At 59.7% G+C, this 15852-nt stretch overlaps 1 protein-coding gene and 1 long non-coding RNA gene across 3 annotated transcripts; one reads left to right on the top strand and one right to left on the bottom strand.

Annotated features, from left to right (window-relative positions):
- The first annotated feature begins 2493 nt into the window (after positions 1 to 2493).
- Positions 2494 to 10371, top strand: ADAMTS4 (ADAM metallopeptidase with thrombospondin type 1 motif 4). 2 transcript variants are annotated; one of them, XM_023521495.1, is made up of 9 exons: positions 2494 to 4164; positions 5130 to 5453; positions 5639 to 5771; positions 6257 to 6427; positions 6705 to 6991; positions 7095 to 7281; positions 7525 to 7700; positions 8530 to 8704; positions 9323 to 10371. In XM_023521495.1, the coding sequence occupies exons 1-9, from the start codon at positions 3538 to 3540 to the stop codon at positions 10195 to 10197; spliced, it is 2955 nt and encodes a 984-aa protein (XP_023377263.1). In that variant the 5' UTR covers positions 2494 to 3537; the 3' UTR covers positions 10198 to 10371. The 2 variants fall into 2 exon arrangements, with proteins under 2 accessions (XP_023377263.1, XP_011375310.1); XM_011377008.2 differs by having other exon boundaries at positions 8530 to 8705; positions 9163 to 9713.
- Positions 10372 to 11979: 1608 nt separating this feature from the next.
- LOC111730264 lies at positions 11980 to 15291 on the bottom strand. The gene is made up of 4 exons (XR_002776615.1): positions 15036 to 15291; positions 13540 to 13737; positions 12360 to 12489; positions 11980 to 12179 (listed from the first exon to the last, which is right to left on the bottom strand). It is a non-coding gene; the product is annotated as an uncharacterized LOC111730264 (long non-coding RNA).
- Between the last annotated feature and the right edge of the window lie 561 nt (positions 15292 to 15852).

Genomic DNA, 15852 nt, shown 5'->3' with positions numbered 1-15852 from the left:
GCCGCTTCTCGCCTATCGGCACGACGCAGCCGCCATCTTGGAAGCTGGCGGGGTGGGCGACCGGGCCTGACAACATCCGGTTTCTGAGATGCGGCTCCTTTGTGGCTTAAATAACGGATAGTGAGAGCGGCTGTGCCCACCACTTCTGGCTGGCTCTTCTAGGCGAGCGCCAGAGGGACTTGCCACTCCTGCCAGGGACAGCCACGCGCCTGGCGCTTGCTCGCCGGCCCTGCGCAGTGCCTGCTCCCCGCGGCCGTGCGTGAGCCCACCCTCCTGGGGTGGCCCCATGCTTTGCCAATGACTTCCCCATCCCCAGTCCAAGATTCGGAGCAGCTGGAGCCAGCCAATTTCCAGATGTCTGAACGGGTTGCGAACGGGGCCCGAGCAGGGCTGGGCAGGGCTGAGAGTTCTGCCAACCGAAGCGAAGGAAGGGTAGGGAGCCAAGGCCACCAGCATGAGGGCGGCCGCAGTGTGTTTGTAGCCGCCCCACCCCAGATGGGCCGGGCGGTCCCTGTGGTGAGATGGGGGGTGTAAAGGAATCTGTCCCGGAGGAACTCACCTCACCTCCTTTGTTCCCGGAACCCCACCCTTCCCGCGAGTGCCCAACAGAAGACCGCCAGGTATGCAGAAGTAATCAGTGTGTAAAACTGCCTGCCTGCCTTTGTTGGGGGGCTCAGACTGGAGAGTGACTCCTCTGAGCCCCCGACGTAAATAAAGCTCCTTCGATTCTTGGTTGGCCGAGTGCCGCTTGGTTCTTCTAGGCACATGGGCCAAAATCCCCAGCGGTGGGTGACCCTGGTGTTTATCTGCCAGGCTCCCAACACCTACCGGTTTTCAGACCCAGGAAGTGCCCTTAGAGATGTCGCACCCGCTTACATCCTTTCTTTCTGTCCTTGCCTCAGTCCTGGCTGAAGCCATAGAAATGCAGTTACCACCAGGAGTCTGATCCTAATTCTGTGTGTTAGGGAAAAAAGAGTTATCCAGACTTGGAGGCTGGTTCCTGTTGTATGCCTCCTGCAAGCCCAGCGCCAGCTGGGCCACCGTGGCGTTAGCACGTCTCTCCCATTCGGAGCCTGGAAGGAGGCCTTCCCTGGGGTCCCCACACACAGGGTCCCTGGGACACAGCCCACCAGCATCGCAGCAGGGTGGGACAGACAGATCAGGAGAGTGGCAGAGACAGGGAATTCTTAGCTGTGGCAAAAATAGAGGAAGCCAGACTTCTAGCCTGGGAGTTGACCTAGTGGGAACCGTCCCAAAGGGTGGGGTCATATCCTTGGCTGTGGGAACTGACTGGGACCGATGTAGATTGAGCAGCCCCCGCAGAGCCAGGCAGAGGCTCTGCCTTCCTGCCCCTCACCCCCACCTTCTCTCGGGGTTCTCCCCTCTGGTTAGAGCACAGTAGGTATGCTGGTGGGGAGGCTGCGTTCTTTAGCCTCCATCCAGCTGGGAGAAGTCAGGATTGGCCCTGGGGGGCTGCCTGGGACACTGCATCTTTTGTGTCTTCTCCCTGCTGCCAACACCCCCACACACTGCTGCTGTGACTCTGAGGCCCTTTGTCTCTCACCGCTTAGTCACCCCCTTTGTCCTCATCTCAGATGGGGGGTGGAAAGGGGCAATGAGAGTCCCCTGGTGACAGCGCCTCTTGCCCCTGCCCCTGCTCCTCCCCCATCTTTTGTCTACTCCTGCAGCCCCAACCCTGACTTAGGACGAGGGCCAGGGCGTGTGGGTGGGTGTCAAGAGGTGGGTCTGGCAGTCACAGGGGGGCAGATGATACAGGAAGCAGTGGGCGACAGGGCAGGTATTAGCAACCTGAGCAGGAAGGGATGGGGAAAGAAAGTATTCTGACGGATATGAGGTGGGGGACTGAGGTGGGGGTGGGGGAAGGGAGGTGCCCAGGCAAAGTGAATGGACGATGGAGGGCAGGGGCAGGTGGTCCTTGTCTGGGAAGGGAAGGAGGCTGCTGACCTCACTCCCCTTCCTAGGGATATCCTGGGGAAAGGCGTGGCTGTGGCTCGGGGGAGCAGACGTGGCCCCTGACCGAGCTCTCTCCTCCCTCGCCTTGAGAGCCCCCCCACCCCCAGACCGCCTTGCTGAGTCCCCTGCAGCCCAGAACCCAGGTAGTGATTCCGCTTCCTTTGCCTAACGCCATCCCCACAACTCTCCCACCTCAGGCGCGGCTTCCTGTGTCTGTTACTACGGACACAGTGCCTTAGCCTCTCCTTGACCAGAGAATGAGAAATAAAACATGACTAGATATTCCAGGAACTGTGGGGTTCTCAGGGGAAGGTGGGGCCAGAGCAGGGAGCCAGGTGGGGATTCCCTCCGAGGGACAAGGATTGGCCCAGGGCTCTGGGTTCCGCACTGGAGGCTGGGGGAGGGCTCAGGGTGGGAGCAGGACCAAGAGCCTGGGGTAAGTGACTGGGAGCTGGGCCAGGGAAACGGGGAGTCAGGAAGTGGGAGGGGAGCCCGGGGGAATGGAGGCGGAATGGCTGTTGCAGACTTCGGAGGGGCGGGTAGTGGCAACTCAGGAAGGGGGAGCCTGAAGGGGCAAAGGGACCCTGGAGCCTCGGTCTGTAAAAGCTTAAAGTCCTTCGCTTCCCGCACAGCCTTCAGCCGCCCCGGGGTCCCTCCTCCGCAGATGCGCCCTGCCTTGGGCAGCGGACTCCCCAGCACTGCCAACAGCTGCTTTCTCTGTCTGCCCTCTTGAGGCTTCTGTACCTGTCCCCACTCTCTCTCCTCAGCCTGGAAAGCAGCCCCGAGGGGCAGAGGGCGGTCTGGGGGAGCCCTGAGAAACCGGAGGCCATGCCAGAATTCTCCTGAGACCTTGGTCCTTTCTGTGCGTGTCGGCCGGGCCCTTTCTTGACTTCCTACCCCTCGTGGGGCTCTGTCCACCAAATTGGGAAAGAGGTGGCGGAGGGCCTCCTGTGGGGTTCGGGAAAAGGCGATGTCATCAGCTGGCCCAGCGCCTATGATCCTCCATCCGGCTGCTAGAGACCCTCCTCCCCTGGGCAAGTCCCATTTTTTTCAAGGAAGACAAAAACTAGGGTTTTGGGAAGGAATGAGACACCCATCTGAGTCCCACCCGGAGAGCTGCTGGCTGACTGGCTTCCAGCTCAGCCAATCACGGAGGCTCAAGATGCTTAAAAGAGCTGGCGGGGAGAGCCCGTGGGAAGAACCCACAGGGAGACCCGCAGACACATAGACTGGGGGAGAGCGCCGGACAGGGACAAAGGCACCGAGGCGAAGCCGGGGTCTGAAGGCGTACAGAGGGGAGGCCAGTGAAGCTGCAGGGGACGGGCAGGAAGAGACAAAGACGCAGGAGACAGGGATTTGGGAGGGAAGTTGGGAGGAGCCAGGACACCAGGCACTTCTCCTAAGCCGAGGGCCTAGTTCTCTGCATCTGTGAAAGTCCCAGCTCCTCTGGAAACTGCCCCTGACCTTGGCGCTAGTCTGAGCCCCGGGCTGCAGAGAAAAGCCAGTGCGTGTGGGACTCGGTGCCTGGACGGCTCGGTTTCGCTCAGCTACAGCAGCAGTGCCATGTCCTTGACGGACCTGTGTCCCGGGAGGAGCTTGGCGAACTGCTGGCCGTGGGGCGCCCGCCCCCGTCGGCTGCTCCCCACCGTGCCCATCTCCGGGCCAGTAAGGCTGCTTCTGCTGCTGCTGGCATCCGCCCTCCTGCCCTTGGCCCGGCCGGCCAGCCAGGAGGAGGAGGTCGTGTTCCCAGAGAAGCTCAACGGCAGCGTCCTGCCTGGCTCGGGCGATCCTGCCAGACTGCTGTACCGCCTGCCCGCCTTTGGGGACACACTGCTGCTAGAGCTGGAGCGAGACCCGGGTGTGCGGGTCGAGGGGCTGACAGTTCAGTACCTGGGCCAGGCGCCCGAGCTGCTGGGTGGGGCCGAGCCGGGCACCTACCTCACTGGCACCATCAATGGAGACCCTGAGTCGGTGGCATCTCTGCACTGGGACGGGGCAGCCCTGCTAGGGGTGCTGCAGTATCGAGGGACCGAGCTCCACATCCAGCCCCTGGAGGGAGGCGCCCCCAACTCCGCCGGGGGGCCCGGGGCGCACATCCTGCGCCGGAAGAGTCCCGTCAGTGGCCGAGGCCCCATGTGCAGCGTCAAGGCTCCTTCTGGGAGCCCCAGCCCCAGCCCCCGCAGAGCCAAGGTAGGCGTCCCGCACGCACGGAGTCTGTGCCACTGACCCCTCCGCACCCCCTCCACCCACATCCCCGGCTTCGTCCCGCCTGGCCTCCCCTGGCAACCACTCACCCCAAGGAGGGTTCCCAGAGGTGGCCTGGGGACTCCGCTGCGGATGGCCGCTCCCTCTCCCCGCCCAGCCCCTGCCTGGCCTCGGCACCCTACTGCCACTGGCCTCGGCCACAGCGCTCTCTGACAGACTTGGACTTGATTCTTTCCTGTGCCCCAAATTTGATTTTTACCCGCCCCCCGCCCCGCACTCCCCAGCAGCTACAAGAGGGAGGTTTGAGGCCCCAGGGATTGGCTTCTGGCTTCTGATGCTGCCTCCAAAACTGTGCTGGGGACTGCAAGCCAGCAGGAGTGGACAGGGAGGGGGAGGCACTCCCTACCTCCTCTCCAGCAGTCCGCTGTCCCAGTCAGCCCCGTCCCGGGACTGGCTGGGCTGCCTGGGGCCCCGTCCTCTCCTCACCCCCACCCCGCCTCTCCAGCTTAATGCAGACCAGACGCACCCTCCACACCCGCCACGCTGAGACCTGGCCCCGGCCCTGGCTGCTGACTGAGTGTTCCTCCAACCACACAGGGCAGACACGTTGCAGCCCAGCCCTGTAGCCCCGGTCCTGCAGGCCCCAGCCATGCTCAGGCCTGGGGGCCCCAAGGTCCCTCCCAGAGGCAGCGCTAGCTGCTCTCCACCTCGGGGCCCAGGCGCCCTAGCACGTGGCAACCCCCTCCTCCCCTGCTCTCAACCAACAGCTGATTTCTCAGACTTACTACAAAAGCCCTGGCGCTTGGGGGTGGGGGAGGCACCAGCCCAGTCTCATGGGGTATGTGTGTGACCAGGCTGAGCTGACCCAGGAAGCCTCCGGGGCGGGGGGTGGGGGTGGCCCCTGGTCAAGGAGGCTGTTTCAGGACCCTCCTGTCCTCTTTTCTCTCTAGCGCTTTGCTTCCCTGAGTAGGTTCGTGGAGACCCTGGTGGTGGCTGACGACAAGATGGCTGCTTTCCATGGCGCCGGACTGAGGCGCTACCTGCTGACAGTGATGGCGGCGGCAGCCAAGGCCTTCAAGCACCCGAGCATCCGCAACCCTGTCAACCTGGTGGTGACTCGGCTAGTGATTCTGGGGCCCGGTGAGGAAGGGCCCCAGGTGGGGCCCAGTGCGGCCCAGACGCTGCGCAGCTTCTGCACATGGCAGCAAGGACTCAACACGCCCCAGGACTCGGACCCCGACCACTTTGACACGGCTGTGCTGTTCACCCGGCAGGTGAGCCCGCCAGCACCGCAGACCCTGCCATGCGGCTCCAGGAACGCCGCTGCTGAGGGCGATGCCGCGGTCTCAGCCCCGTCACCGCTGCCACCTGGGCCCCGAGGAGGCTCAGCGTCCCCCCTGCTCTGTCCCAGCCCGATGGGCTCTGGGTCCCTCATGCGTCTCCTACCACCGCTCCACAGGACCTGTGTGGGGTCTCCACCTGCGACACCCTGGGCATGGCCGACGTGGGCACTGTGTGTGACCCGGCACGGAGCTGTGCTGTCGTGGAGGACGACGGACTGCAGTCGGCCTTCACTGCTGCTCACGAACTGGGTGAGGCGGGTGGAGGAGACGGGGTCAGGGCCGAGGCGAGGGAACCGTGAGCTCCCCAGGTGCAGACGAGGGCACGGGGTTTCCTCCTTCTCCCAGGCCTAGGTCCCAGGCTGTCACCCGCCTCTGCTCTGGGTGTGGACAACCCTTTGATTTGTCTATTAAACGAGGTAGCGGGTGGAAACCTACCATGAACTGCTTATGTGTTGGGGATGGCACAGGTACTGGCAGATGCTATTCGTAAGAGTCAGGACAGAATGGGTGGGTTGGGAGCGTTGGGTGGGGACCGGGCCTGAGTGCACCTGGGGGAGGGGAAACAACAATGGCGGCTGCACACTGAGCAGCCCTCAGAGCCAAGAAGTGAGTTGGAGCAGGGTGGAGACAGATCTGACCACCCACGGCTGCAGCCAGGTTTGTAATGAACCTGCAGCCCCCTGAGGGCACAGGAGCGGGACCCTGGGACCCTAGCATGGCCTCTGCTCTCACAGGTCATGTCTTCAACATGCTGCATGACAATTCAAAGCCATGTGTGGGTCTGAATGGGCCTGGGGGCACCTCTCACCATGTCATGGCCCCTGTGATGGCTCGTGTGGACCCTGAGGAGCCCTGGTCCTCCTGCAGTGCCCGCTTCATCACTGACTTCCTGGACAATGGCTACGGTGAGCAGGCCAGCCCCGCTTTGCACTCCCCTTCCCCGGACAGGGCTGCTGACTAGAAGCCGATTTGGCAGCTCTGTAGTTGGCGAAAGGAGGTGAGGTGCTGAGGCCCATCACATGTAAGCACCCAGTAAAACTGCCACCACTAGTTAAAGCTTCTTCCAGCCCTAGGGTTTGCATCCTGCAGTCCATCTGGCCCCAGGGGGCTCAAGCGCTCCGCGGGCAAGCTAGAATGCCGCCTTCTCCCGTTGCTCACTTTGTACCCCTGCCCCCTTCCCAGGGCACTGTCTCCTAGACCAGCCAGAGGCTCCCCTGCGTCTGCCTGTGACTTTCCCTGGCAAAGACTATGATGCTGACCGCCAGTGCCAGCTGACCTTTGGGCCTGAGTCACACCATTGTCCGCAGCTGCCACCGCCCTGTGCTGCCCTCTGGTGCTCTGGTCATCTCAACGGTCACGCCATGTGCCAGACCAAGCATTCGCCCTGGGCAGATGGCACCCCTTGCGGGCCCTCACAGGCCTGCATGGGTGGCCGCTGCCTCCACGTGGACCAGCTCCGGGACTTCGACGTGAGATCCGGGGCCGGGGTGGGGCGGAGGGTCTGGGGTGGGACTGGCCCTGAGCCCAGGAGAAAGCATCTTCATCCTGCCTCTCTATCCTGTGCTTCTGTAGATTCCGCAGGCTGGTGGCTGGGGTCACTGGGGATCTTGGGGCGACTGCTCCCGGAGCTGCGGGGGCGGTGTCCAGTTCTCCTCCCGGGACTGCACGCGGCCCGCCCCCCGGAACGGTGGCAAATACTGTGAGGGCCGTCACACCCGTTTCCGGTCCTGCAATACTCAGGACTGCCCTGGTGGCTCCGGTAAGGGGTGGGGGGGACGGGGCCCTCGGGAGGGTGCAGCCGAGCGGGAAGGGGTGTCCCTGGCGTGTGGGGACCGAGGAGGTGCTGACTGTCCCTGCTGTGCAGCTGGTTCCCTCCAGGAGCCCTCCCTGGCAGTCTGTGAGGGGGACAGGTGCCAGTTGTCTGGAGGGCGAGGGGCAAGGTGCAGGGCTGGTGGGCAGTGTGACGAGGGGGCGGCTCTGACTGGCCGTTTTGCCCCTGCAGCGCTGACCTTCCGTGAAGAACAGTGTGCTGCCTACAACCACCGCACTGACCTCTTCAAGAGCTTTCCAGGACCCATGGACTGGGCCCCTCGCTACGTGGGTGTGGGCCCCCGGGACCAGTGCAAACTCACCTGCCAGGCCCGGGCTCTGGGCTACTACTACGTGCTGGAGCCACGGGTGAGGCCTGGGGTGCCGCAGCTTGGCTGTTCCGCACACTCTCATAGGCACCCCTGCTGGCGATCCCACGGCGGTGCCAGGCCCGCCCCAGGGGTGGGGGTCGGGGCGTGGGACCGTTTGGAAAACAAGCCCCAGACTCTGCATAAGTTGCCCACCCGGGAGCTGCCCCATCTCCTTCGGCTTCTGTCCCCCTCCCCATCTTCCGGGGGTCCCTGTCGTGACAATGCAGGCGTGTGGTCTCTGGGGCAAGTCTTCGGCCCCATTCCCATGGGCTCCTCTGCCAGATGGCAGTGGTGCCTCAATGAGCTCATGGGTAGCCAGTCCCTCTGGACAGACCTCTTGGAGGCAGGGATGTCCAAGCTCGCCCTCTCTGTGGCAAGGCGGCAGGGTGAGGGCTGAAGGAAGAGCAAACTCTGGAGGGACTCCTGCGGGTCGGCTGCCCTCTAGTGTCCACCTGGGACGGTGCCATCGAGGCTTAGGGCTTGGTGCTGCAGTTCCCACCGGGGCTCGCTCGCCGGCTCTAACCACTGGGCAAGTCCCTAATCTTTCTGAACCTCAGTGTTCTATCTCTAGAACGCCCAAGTTGTGACCGTGAGATTTATGTTCATGCTCACAAAGCACTCGGCACAATGTCCCATTTGGAGAGTGCTCTAAAGGTGGCGGCTTTTATCATGTCATTGTCATCCTGTTTATTGTCCCTTGCGATGTTCCCAGCTCTCTCCCCGTTGCACCCACAGCCTCTCCCTGGTGGGATATGGGTCTTGTTTGGCTTACCACACCCTCTTGACTGGGGAGCAACCCTTTGTGTCTCCCCTTCTCTTGTCTCCAGGTGGTAGACGGGACGCCCTGTTCCCCCGACAGCTCCTCGGTCTGTGTCCAGGGCCGCTGCATCCATGCTGGCTGTGACCGCGTCATTGGCTCCAAAAAAAAGTTTGACAAGTGCATGGTGTGCGGTGGGGATGGTTCCAGCTGCAGCAAGCAGTCTGGCTCCTTCAGAAAATTCAGGTTCATCCGCTATTCACTTCCTCCCCCGCCCTCCGGGACACTGCTGGGCCTGGGGGATGACAGGTGAACTCAACATGGACGAGAGGGCAGGCGTATCGGTGTCCCACCTGCTCAGCAGGTGTCAGCCCCGCTGGCAGGGGCCCTGTGGGCATCAGGGAAGGCTCCCCTAGGACAGAGAGCAGGAGTGGGCAGGGCTCAGAAGGGCGCCTTGGTGAGGGGACAGCAGGTGTGAAGGTCCAGCGGCCAGTGGGCAGGCACATTTGTAGGTATTCAGATCCAGGCTGGACACAGTCACACAGGTCAGAGGAGATAGCCCCCTTGTACACTCACACACACTCACACCTCTCTCACACTCTCACACTCACACGTTCACACTTGCACACACTCGTGGCTTGGAAGGTTCTGGGGGATTCTGGAAGGTGCTTGCTGAGCCCCCCCCCCTCCTCCTTCCACACAGGTATGGGTACAGCAGTGTGGTCACCATCCCAGCGGGGGCCACCCACATCCTGGTCCGGCAGCAAGGGCCCCCTGGACTTCGGAGCCCCTACCTGGCCCTGAAGCTCCCAGACGGCTCCTACGCCCTCAACGGGGACTACACACTGGCGCCATCGCCCACGGATGTGCCGCTGCCCGGGGCAGGCTACCTTCACTACAGCGGGGCCACTGCAGCCTCCGAGACCCTAGCAGGCCGCGGGCCGCTGGCCCAGCCCCTGACGCTGCAGGTCCTGGTGGCCGCAGACCCCCGGGGCGCTCGCCTGCGGTACAGCTTCTTCGTGCCCCGGGCGGCCCCCTCGCCAGCGCGCCCCGCTCCCCAGGACTGGCTGCACCGCAAGGCGCAGATCCTGGAGGTGCTCCGGCGGCGGCCCTGGGCCGGCCGGAAGTGACCTCACCACCCCGGCCGCCCTTCCCAGGCACTGGCCTGGACTTAGTGGGAGCCAGGGGCTTCCGGGCCTCGTGGGGGTTGGCCGGGCCCACCTCCCCCCACACCCCGCCCTGCCGCAGGCTGGCCCTGCCAATCCCCTGCTCTGGACAGCAGCCATGGTGGACTGAGGGGCTGGGAGACAGTCCCCTATCTAGGGTGCCCTCTCTGCCCTGCTGGTCACAGGAGGGAGGGGGAAGGCAGAGTGGGCCCCAGCTGTATTTATTTAGTATTTATTCACTTTTATTTAGTGCCAGAGAAGGAGATGAGGGCCGGGGTCCTGGGGAATTGAACCGGACCTCTGCTAGGCCTCACCCTGGCCAGGAAATCCAGGGTGGTGGCCGTGGCCCGCGTGGTCCGTGTGTGTGTGTGTGTGTGTGTGTGTGTGTGTGTGTGTGTGTGTGTGTGAGAGAGAGAGAGAGAGAGAGAGAGAGAGAGAGAGAGGACGTGTGTGAGAGGACATGTGCATGTATCTGTGTGTATACAATGTATGTCCTGCCCTGCTTTCCTAGCCCTGACTGTTGTCTTCTGGGGAAGGAGGAGTCAAGGGCAGGGCAGGTCTTCAGGGAGTAAGGGACTGCCATGTCTTGAAGTACAAATTGAATTCTGCTATTTATGTGCTCGGACAGGTGTGGCGCACCCTGGCTCCACATCTCTGGACGTTAGTTTCCTCAACTGCAATCACAATACCTCCCTTGGAACTTTGTCGTGAGGATTAAATAATGTAAATAAAGAGCTAGCACCGTGCGCAGGCCTTGGTGAGTGCCGGGCGACTGCGGCCAGGGACAGTCATCGCCTTTCTGTCACCTCCTCGTCAGCGGCGGCTGCCATGCATTTGGCGATGGCAAAGAGCCGCATCGCCAGCGCTGCCTGCCCCTGCCTCCCGCGCAGTTCCTCTGGTTGGCACGGGCTGTGTCCCTGGTCTCTAGAGGTCCCCAACCACTTGGAGACAAAATAAACACTTGGCTCCGAGCACGACTGCGAACGCAAAGGCGCAGACAGAGGCGCACTCCGTGACGAACCTGTTAGCGGGTCCGTGAAGACGGTGGAGGCAGAGACAGCTCTGCAGCTGGGCCGCGGGGTCTGCACTTGAGTCGGGGTTCACCTCAGCTGGCAGAGTTGGGCGGATCGCTGCTGCCGAGCCGTAGGTGGCCTGTGTGTGCAAGGGGTAATGACACCTGTTCCCACAGGCTGTGTTAGAAACAAATGTCATCTTTCAAAATTAGCAAAAGCTGTTCCCAGGCAAGAGCTTCCCCTGACTGCTGAGTAACAGGATCCCCAGAGTCAATCAGCGTAACCCGTGCCTTCAGAAGGGAATTTAATATGAAGGACAGAGGTGGCTTGGTAGGGGACAGTCAGGAGGCAAAATGAGTGGCCTGGAGAAGGGCCTGCGGTGAGGGGAACCCAGCGTCAGCTGTGGCAGAGCACTTGAAGGGCAGTGGGGGACTGAAATGGGTCTGCTTCCCTTCAGATCAGGGGGCTGCTTCAGAAGGAACTTGGGCAGCCCGGTATGTGTTATGGGGGATCAGGGCGGGGGAAGGGTGGGAGGTGGTCCTGCAAGAATTTGGAGTCTTGAGTGGCAGTGGCGATACTGAGAGGGACTGGGGAAGGGACTGAATGGGGGGTGTGGGAGGAGCGCCTGCAGTGTGGGTGGATGAAGGGAGCACGGGGCACTAAAGTCGCCTTACTGGGCCATCATTGCTGGGACTGGTGCAGGAACTCTGGGCCGTGGAGGCCGTGGTGGCTATGAGTGCCTGGCTGTGCCTTACAGGGTGACCTGCACATTATGCCACCAGATGGCACCTACACCCTCAGCAACTACAGAAAAACCCACCTACACACACACACACACACACACACACACACACACACACACCACCAGGCTGGAGGAGGTAGAAACAGGAGAGTGTGTCAAGGTCAAAGTGATCTCCCACTGTCTCACCCGGTGCCAAAACGAGACCTCCGATGTCGTGTTCACAGAGCTCAACGCCGTGAGCTCACGGTACCACGAGCAGAGCTCTGCGCCTAGACGCAAGGGACCCACGCAACCGTCTGTGACAGAAGGAGCCCACCACACTCGCGGCGAGGGGTTGCTTAAGGGGGGTGTACACAAGCTGTGTGATGAGGGCCGAATGAACAGTGCAGAGACTGTGAGCCCAGGCTCTCGGGCTCCGGCTCCCAGGGTTCCTGAGGGTGAGTCTTGGGGGACCCGTGAGGGACAGGGAGGTGTGACAGCCTCCTGAGCTTTCTTTAGTGCTCGTAATTGACACTCCATAAACCGCTTTCATAGGCATTGTTTTATTTGTTTGTTTTTTTGTTTGTTTTACACATACAGCACCTGGTCTTCCTGGTCTTCCTAGGTGGTCTCACATCCAAGTACTGACCAGGCCCAACCCCGCTTAGCTTCCGTGATCAGACGAGATTGGGCACGTTCAGGGTGGCGTGGCCGCAGACTCCTAGGCATCATTTTAAAAGCCCCTTACTCACCGAGTAGGGTCCTGACTAGCATAAAATTTTTCCCAGAAAAGGCCTGAGTTTAGAGGCCACCTCTGTGACTGGTGGAAGGAGAGAGAAACGAGATGGTCGAAGAGAAGTGCCGGTCACCCTCTGTCCCAGGCTAGGCCTGACCCCTTCTGGAGGCCGAGTGATCCCCCTGCCGTCCCTCCCCTGCTCAGGCTCTAGACTACCCGAGGTCCGGGGTCCGAGCATTCTCGTGGGGTGGGGGGGCTGCTCACCTCCTGCAGGGCCAAGGTTGGCTCTGCTGCCCTCTTCCTGCTTGTGGCCTTCTGGGTCCATGATGGGCGAGCAAACAGGAGGGGAGACAGGAAGAGCAGGGGGGCGGGGGGCACTCTGACCTTCCAGTACCTGGTTTTAGAGGAAAAGAGCAGACAGTGAAGAGCTCTAGGAAAAAGAGCGGGGGCCGCGGAGGCAACGAGCGTCCTGCCCCCCGAGAACTGCCAGCGGAGCGTGGCAGTATCTCGCGAGGAGGGAGTGCTGCACGTGTTTGAGGCTGTAGCAGTCACCGAGTCGCGCCAGTTTCTTTAAGCCCTGCCTGGCCCTGGGTTCTCTGCTTCACGGTAAATGCAGAGGGAATCTGGGCATTTATTTGCTCATCTGGCTTTCTGCAGTGCCAAGGGATGGCTACACTTCCACTCCGCCTGGAGCCCATTTCTTAGTCCCTACATAGTATCGCAGTATGTGTTTTCGAAAATACCAGATTGACAGGAAGTGACAAAACCAGCATCTCACTGGTGAGGGCTTGTGGGAGAGGCAGGGGGGAGAAAGTGGAACCCAACATGCTAATACTTTATTGGCTAAGAGGATGGCTCTGAACCGATGGAGTACCTTCTCCATTTACTGTTGCTGGGGGGAGCCAAGGCCGCTGGGCAGCTGGGGGAGACCACTAGCGCGAAAAATGCTCAGAACTAGGCAGGGAGGGCACAGCGGAGCAACTGTACGGAATAACGTCCCCAGGCAGGACCTTCTGCGGGGACAGGCCCCGAGCACTTAGGTAGTCCTAGGAAGGAGAGGGAGGGCAGCAAGCAGAGGCAAGGCATCCCTCAGTCTGGCGCGACTGGGAACAGGCCCTACAGACCCAGGAAGACACAGGTACACAAACAGGGGCAGACAGTGACATCCAAGTGGCCAACCTCACAGACGTACGAGCATGTGCTCTTGATAATGTAGATGCAAATCAGCATTGAAAAGCTGGAAATATGAGAATTTTGGCCTGAAAATGGGTCTGAGGAAAAGATGTTCAATGACCTAATTTCCCAGTTGGAATTGCCTGTTTATCCCATTTATTTGTTCAGTAAATAAGCCAGTGGGTGACAAACTGGAACCAAATCACGCTCTCACAGCACCCAAGAAGATGCAGATTTTGGACTCAGACTGATTCTAAGGTTTGCTACTAACATGCAGTGATGTGACCTTAAGTTAATTGATCTCTGCAAGCTTCAGTTTCTTTCTCTGTACGATGGGTGGACTACCACCTGCCTCTGGAGAGGTGTCATGACATAAAGGCTTGGCCCTGTGTCTGCCTTCTGGTAAGTGTCGACACCTGCTGGTTCTCTTCTCTTCAATTCTCTTCCTTTGCCTGTCCCCTTCCTATTCCTGCATGAGGATGAGAAAATAATTATACCAATGAACTGTCTAAGTCAGATCTAAAATGGGTTATTTTGTAGACTTTGCTGCCAAAAGTTCTGGGTTACATTCAGGGGATGTTAAAAGGGAAGACATGGTCCCTATCCTCAGAGAGTTCACAGTCTGGTGGCTGAGACAGTCAAGTAAGATAAAAACTCCAGGCCTGTGTGACGGGTGCCACGATAGAGGAGGGACACCTCGCATATAATGGGGTCATGGGAGTCTTCCTGGAGGAGGCATCCGTCTCCCACTCCAAAGCAAGCAGGGACCCGGTGGAGAGCGGGGCGGCGGTGGAGGAAGGGTTTTTGCTTGCGGGCTCAGCTCCAGGGCTCTTCCCTGGAGGAGCAGAACCAAAGTGCTGTACAGAGAACGGACTTGCAGCTGCAGGGTAACACTGTAAGGAGCAGAGCAGGGCTCGAAGGGACAGTTTTGAGGAGAAGCTGCCATCCTGGTGGGAAACGCCGAGTGGGAGGGAAAGGGTTTTGAAGACATTTAAATGTGCATCACGATGTGCTCCTGCTCCACTTTCCTCTCCCCGTGCCCCTGATGTGTCCTTGAGGAACTAAACAGAGATTTGAATTATTTTAAATTAGATTACAAGGCTGGGTTTTTTCCTACTGTGTTGTGTGTCATGACTGGGCCTCTAGGGGCCCCAGGATTTATTCAGCCTATAGAAAGGCAGGATGTTGTGGTGGAAACCAGCACGCTAAAAGTTATTTTCAGAAATGTAGCAGTTGCAGGTGATGACGAAGTCCTGGGCGTGGCCAGAGTGAAATAGACTAGAGATGAGAGCTCTCAAACACAAGGAGCTTCCAAGAGATGGTGGGGGAGTTGTTAGAACATGGTGGAGAGAAACCGCGGCAGAAGGCGAAAGCCAGCTTTACAGAACACCTCGGAGGTGCAGAGGCTCGCAGGCGGTTCCTCTGGGATGAGCACAGTTCATTATCTGTGTAAGTCCAGCTTTTCCACTTACGCCATGAGCCCCTTAAAAAAAAAAAAAAAACAGGGCTTTCGCTTGGCTCTGACTTTGTGGTGAAAATTCGGATGTATTGAATATCTGCTGTCTGCTGGCACTTTTCTGTCGTTCTCACTAATTACCTCAAAACCCCTTGACACGGGGTTTATTTACAGATGAACTCCAGAGAGTGTATCGTTCAACATCACACAGCAACAGGTTTCAAAGCTGGCACTGCACTCGTCCAGTATTTTCTCATTTTGAGCCTCCTCAGGCACCTCAAACTCATTGACTCTAAAGTTTAAATTGTTACCTGTACCATTTGCCCCGTTTCGTTTTCGTGAAATGGTGCCACCATCCGCCCAGAGATTCCTACAATGCAGACAGTAAGGGGTTATTTGAACCTGTATCAGATAGGACAGAATTTGCACGTCACGCAGTTACCTACACAGAGCTGTAAAATAGCTCCATGGAAACAAAATCTTAAACAGCAGAAGGATGTGCTAAGACAGTTCCTTCAGATTTCCCATAAGCTGCGACTGCTCCCGGAAGCCTTTCTGCCGTCTCCACCGTGAATGCACAGCGGCTTCCGGGCTGTCAGTCATCACACTCACCATTTACGTCCCTCTCCCCGCCTCTGCCACCGCACAAGACCATGTGGTTCCCCAGGTGGAAACCGTGACTTAGTGTGAACATCTGCTTCTAAGGAAGACGATATGCTAAGGGGCAGTGGAAACCACAAAATAAACATACTGCATATTGACGGAGCGTCCATTTTACTCCGATATCCGGGCACCGTTTCCTGGTTTTATTAACAACTGTTTCTATTTCTAGGCTTGGGGGACACCGTGTGGATACAACAATGCGCCGAGCAGTCAGCATCTCTGTACCCTAGGCAAGAAACAATTTTGACACTAAGTGGCACCATGGGGCAGGGGCGCCTCTGACACAGAGTAACGCGCCCGACCTAGCCCGGAGGGACGGTAAAGTCTTCGGACGCGCCAGCAACTGTTCCACCGGCCTGGTCGAGGGAAGAAAGTCTTGTTTGAGCTGCCGCTTTTACAAGCCAGAGCAGTGGGAGATGGCATTCCGCCGGGGATCGGTCGGGTGCGATGGGTCCTCCGCCGGGG

Source organism: Pteropus vampyrus, unplaced genomic scaffold, assembly GCF_000151845.1.
Source record: "Pteropus vampyrus isolate Shadow unplaced genomic scaffold, Pvam_2.0 Scaffold304, whole genome shotgun sequence".
Lineage (NCBI taxonomy): Eukaryota > Metazoa > Chordata > Mammalia > Chiroptera > Pteropodidae > Pteropus > Pteropus vampyrus.
This window is presented reverse-complemented; position numbering and strand designations above follow the sequence as displayed.

Bases quoted from the DNA above. Each gene is read 5' to 3' on its own strand.
- ADAMTS4 (XM_023521495.1), top strand. From the start codon at position 3,538: ATGTCCTTGACGGACCTGTGTCCCGGGAGGAGCTTGGCGAACTGCTGG. The intron at 5,454-5,638 runs GTGAGCCCGCCA...ACCGCTCCACAG, and splicing joins CTGTGCTGTTCACCCGGCAG to GACCTGTGTGGGGTCTCCAC. The intron at 8,705-9,322 runs GGTTCATCCGCT...CCATCGCCCACG, and splicing joins TGGCTCCTTCAGAAAATTCA to GATGTGCCGCTGCCCGGGGC.